The sequence below is a fragment of the Echinops telfairi genome, unplaced genomic scaffold, assembly GCF_000313985.2.
Source record: "Echinops telfairi isolate 266 unplaced genomic scaffold, ASM31398v2 ScPeMD7_2;HRSCAF=8, whole genome shotgun sequence".
Taxonomy (NCBI): domain Eukaryota; kingdom Metazoa; phylum Chordata; class Mammalia; order Afrosoricida; family Tenrecidae; genus Echinops; species Echinops telfairi.
Genome location: NW_022103898.1, coordinates 60,408,772 through 60,414,205, shown reverse-complemented (window position 1 = coordinate 60,414,205; position 5,434 = coordinate 60,408,772). Strand labels below are relative to the sequence as shown.

At 39.2% G+C, this 5,434-nt stretch overlaps 1 protein-coding gene across 1 annotated transcript in view; it reads left to right on the top strand.

Moving 5' to 3' along the window:
* The window catches only part of RAB21 (RAB21, member RAS oncogene family), a 43,184-nt gene that overhangs the window by 18,215 nt on the left and 19,535 nt on the right, over window positions 1–5,434 (top strand). Inside the window, exons 2-3 of the mRNA XM_004700446.2 lie at window positions 4,539–4,598; window positions 5,213–5,320. Of these exons, the coding sequence (XP_004700503.1) occupies window positions 4,539–4,598; window positions 5,213–5,320 (168 nt within the window). The remainder of the gene's footprint in view (window positions 1–4,538; window positions 4,599–5,212; window positions 5,321–5,434) is intronic.

Genomic DNA, 5,434 nt, shown 5'->3' with positions numbered 1-5,434 from the left:
ATTTCTTTCAAGAAATGGCTTACACAGTTGTAGGAATAGGTAAGTCCATCTGGCTCATGTTAGGCTTCACCTAACTTGTGTAAGATGAGAAACAGGACTATGAAGCATAGACAGCGTGCCAGGTGAAGGCTGGTGGACACAGAGATCTCCACAGTCAGTAGTCTGCGGATCTTCCTGGGATTGGCAGGTAGAGCAACAGGAGACCAAGGAACCAGAGGCAAGATCCATTGTCTGCAGAATGTGGAAGGCCAAAGAGGATTTGACTCAGCTTGGACTCCCTCTCTTACACAAAAAGACTTATGACACCAAAGAGACTCAAGGATACTCAGTTGATAGGTAGGGTGCTGCCACTACCTTTACCCAGGAGTGTCTAGTTGACATAATTCTTCATCATCACAATGTGGTACTTTTAAAATTCTTCGCCAGCACCATAAGTCAAATGCATCGATTCTTTGGTCTTCCTTATTCAATTTCCAACCTTGATATGCATATGACGTGATTGAAAATAACATGACTTGGGTCAGGTGCACCTTAGTCCTCAAAGTAACATCCTTGCTTTTTTCAACACTTCAAAAGAGGTCTTGTGTGGCAGACACATTTGGAGGTGGGGGTGGGGGTGGTGGGAGTGAGGACACAATTCAGTCCCCACCACTTTCCTGTCAGTAGAGTACGAGTAGTTAACAGCAAATGGAAGGAATGATGGAGTAAAAGAGCTGAACAGAAAATTCCAAAGGGCAACTCGAGATAACAGAGTAAATATTATAATGAAATGTATACAGCCTTAGAGTTAGAAAACCAGAAGAACACTCAAATATCTTAAGCTGAAAGAACTAAAGAATAAAAGCCTTGAGTTGCAATAGTGAAGAGTTTGGACACAAACATTGAACAATATAGGAAGCATCAAAGGAAAATGGAAAGAATTCAAAGTCACTGTACCAAAAAGAATCAGTTGACATTGAACCATTTCAAGAGGTAGCATATGAGCAAGAACCATGGTACTAAAGGAAGTTCAAATTCCACTGAAAGCATTAGCCAAAGACAAGGCTCCAGGAATTAAAGGAATACTAATGGAGATGAAGCACTGGAAGCACTGAATGGCCTATACCAAGAAAGTACGAAAACAGCTACTTGGCCACCTGACTGGAAGAGATCTAGATTTATACCCATCTCAAAGAAAGGTAAACCAACAGAATGTTCAAATTATAGAACAGTATTATATGCAAGTAAAAGTTTGCATAAGATCATCCAACAAAGGTTGCATCAGTACATTGACGGAACTGCCAGAGGTTCAAGCTAGATTCAGAATAGGATATAGAGCAAAGGATGTCATTGCTGACTAATGTCAGATGGATCTTGGCTGAAAGCAGAGAATACCGGAAAGATGTTTACTTGTGTTTTATTGACTATGCCAAGGCATTCAACTGTGTGGATCATAACAAACTATGAACACTTCATTGTGCTCAGGCAGAACCAGTACATGGAGGAAGGGGCAGTTGTACAAACAGAACAAGGGAATACTGTATAGTTTAAAATCAGGAAAGGAAGTGCATCAGGGTGTGTCCTCTTACCATACTGGCTAAATCTGTAGGCTGAGTAAATCTCAGCATATGGATTACATATATGGAGAAGAATGCAATATTGGGATTGGAGGAAGACTTATTAACAACCTGTACTATGCAGATGACAGAACCTTATTTGCTGAAATTGAGGAAGAATTGAAGCACATGCTGATGACTGTCAAGGACTACAGCGTTCAGCATGGATTGCAACTCAAATAGTAAGAACACAGAAATCCTCACAACTGAACCAAGAGGTAACACCATGAGAAAAGGAGAAAAGGTTGTAGTTGTCAAGGATATTTTCTTTCTTGGATCAACAAATCAATGTTCCTGGAAGCAGCAGTTGAGATCAAACAACACATTGTGTTGAGTAAATTTGCTGCGCAAGACCTCTTCAAAGGGAATACAGGACAATTTGGAGCATTATCCAAATATACCTGACCATAGTACACTTTTTTGGAATGTGTGTTATGTTCTGAAACAAATTTTATTTTTATTTATTTTTTCTGAAACAAATTTTATTAATAGTCACAAGCTAAGGTCTACACTCTAGACAGGGAGTTCTAGAATCTTTTTGATTCAGTGTTATCTATGTAGTGTTACCTTGGTGTTGATTTTACCAACTTGGAGTTCCCTTCAGGGCAGAGGGGGTGGAGTCAAGTGCTTCAGCCTTCAGTTGCTCTATCCATCTGTCAGGAAAAACCCTACTACAAGAGAGATCCCTTTGTCATTGAAAGTTTCTTTGAGGCATTTAGATAGGGTGGCACTTCTTTCTCAGCACTCATTAGCATCTACTTGGCAAGACTATTTTTACAATTATCACCTAGTTTTGATTTTAAAAAAGCCTTTTCAGTTCTGTAGTAGACAAGCTCATTGAAATCTTTCAGATTTGTTATATTAGTATACAGGACAGTTGTTAAAATATTGTACGTTATATTAGATATAAAATAATTGCAATTACATTTTTAGTAATACTGACTTTTGTACAAATAAACCACCAGTAAATGTTTCTTATACAAGTATGTACCATTTAATATCCAGAATAATTGCTGTGAAAAGGATAGAATGTTAAGTGATTTGGACATTATGCAAACATGTAAGAATTGTAAGGATGGTGCAGATTAAGTGATTTGGACATTGTACAAACATGTAAGAATTGTAAGGATGGTGCAGATGACCCATTCTGTTGTGCATGGGTCACTATGAGTTGGAACCAGCTGGATAGCACCCACCATACAACAACAAAGCTTATTACCAAAGCTTTTGGTAGTCCTCCAGACAATACTTAGAGCTACATGTATCCACTGAAAACAGGAGCCTGCCTTGCTTGGCAGTGGCTTTATACTCGTAGCCGGATCAGGACTTGAGGATGTCTATGTGCAAGCAGTCAGAAGGGAGGAGGTTGAGGCTAGATGGGCCACTTTGATTGATATGTGTCTTTTACCTCTGCCAACCCCTGATCCTCAGAGCCTGTGGCAGGAGCAGAAAGAAGTCATTGTCTGTTTGTCAGGACTGAAAGTGAATGACTGATGGCTGGGTGCATAAGGCCAGGAAGACTCTTTGAAGCAGGAAGTGCTTGTGGGATTGGGGTGCATCTTGGGACCCTGCTGTTCATGTACTCTGGAGGTTTGGGATCTTTAAAATTATTACCACCCACTGCTATCCACTTTATTCTGACTTAACGACTTTGTAAGACTGAGTAGAACTCTCTCTTTGGGTTTCTGAGACTGTAAATTTTCCCATTTCCCCCCTGCAGTAAAGCACCTAATGCATTAAAACAACTAGATGGGAATAATAAAAAGAGACGCTTTTTTTTTTCCTTAACAAAAAACACCTGATAGTCTGTAAATGTGTATACTGTCCTAAGGGGCATGCCTAAAAGGTACATTAAGTGGTGCATACTTGTAAATCTTACAAATCAAACTCTTTCTATAATGAGTAGGTAAAGTGGTCAGATTTAATGCTCTAAGGAATGAGGTGCTGGTGAAAAATATTGTAAGTACCATGGACTGATAAAAGGACAAACCAGTCTATCTTGGAAGAAGTATTGCCAGAGTACTCTTTCGATGCAAGAATGGCAAACTATTCCCTTACATATGTCAGACATGTTGTCTGGAGAGACCGGTTCCTGGAGAAGGACATTATGCTTGGTAAAGTATAGAGGCGGTGATAAAAGAAGAAGACTCAACAAGATGGATTGACACTGGCTGCAAAAATGGGCTCACACACAGGAACAATTATGAGGATGACACAGAATCGTGCAGTATTTCTTTCTGTTGTGCACAGGGTCGCTGTGTCGGAATGGACTTGGTGGCACCTAGCACAACAACATACAGGAGAACCATCACTAGTCTGTCCGTTTGTCATTCTGTGGCAGCTGTGTGCGACTGTGATGCTGGAAGCTATTTCATAGGTCTATCAAATGCCAGCAGGGTTCCCCAAAGTGAACAGGATGTGAGATGTCTCAGAAGAAGGATACCCAGAATGCTCTCCAGACTAGTCTCAGATACTTTGAACATGCTATCACGAGAGCCTACCCTTTGATGAAGGAAACCCTGCTTGGTAAAGTGGAGAGGCAGTGAAAACGTGAAAGAAGGCCTTTGACAAGATGGATTGACACACTGGCTGCAACAATTAGCTAAACAATTTAACAATTGGGAGGATGGTGCAGGATCAGGTGGTGCTTCATGCTGTTGTACTTAAGGTGCTGTGCATCGGAACCAATTGGTGGCACCAAACAATATATATGGGAAAAACAGTCGCCTTTGTATTTTTATGATTTGCGTTCATAAACTAAAATCCCTTCGATAGGAATGTAAATATTACGTCATCAATGAAAATACTTGGTCATGAGTAAAAACTCAACAATCACCTTTTTTTTCAGATAGCTTGAATTACACAGAGATGATTCCTATATAGTTGTCAAGATAAACATATTCTTTATATGAAACACTGTTTAATGTACCTTTTTTTTTTTAGGCATCTTTCCTAACAAAGAAGTTAAATATTGGCGGGAAAAGAGTAAATCTCGCCATATGGGTAAGTTAACCTTTTCAACCCTATGGATGGAGTTTTCTGTGTGTTCTTCATCCTGTTAAGAATTAATTGGTTCAGAGAATAGGAATCAGATTTTTAAAATATTTTCATTAATTAAAGGTTAGCTAAAAGTGTCTCCAAACCCCACATCTCTCCCCACCTCTAAAATTTGGCAGTTATGTCTTGAACAGAATTTAATATTTGTGTATTGATATTATAACTTTTCACTTTGGAATGGTTACAGGTCTTCCACTTCAGAATGTGTGGGCCGCAGCCTGCCTTTCCTTATCTCTCCCTTTATTGGGGAGTTAGGTTAGAGCAGGCCTACACTTAGTGCATTGCTAGTCATTCTGATTCTCTGGCATCTAGGCTGCTTGCTAGTTGTGTTCGTTAGATTGCTGAGGAAGAAGGGGGCTGGAGGGGAGAAATAACAGTAACACATTAAATACTGGCTATAATTTGGCTTTTCAAATTTTTTTGCACCATGTTTTGTTTACTATTTGGGGTTATTTGTGACTCCTTAGCCCACTTTACAATTAATCATAAATTCACTGTAGTTATAATTTTTCACATACTGTTTTTATTCTGATCTAATAAGTATTCATTATTTTATTTAGGACACAGCGGGGCAAGAGAGATTTCACGCATTGGGTCCAATTTACTACAGAGATTCCAATGGAGCTATTTTAGTTTATGACATAACAGATGAAGATTCTTTTCAGAAGGTATTCTGTTTACTTTTGGGCAGATGATTTAATCAGAAGGACAACAGTGATTTTCAAGCCTGTTAACTTGCCTCTTAGCTAGTGTGATTATTCTTAAGTTTTAAAGGTAAAATA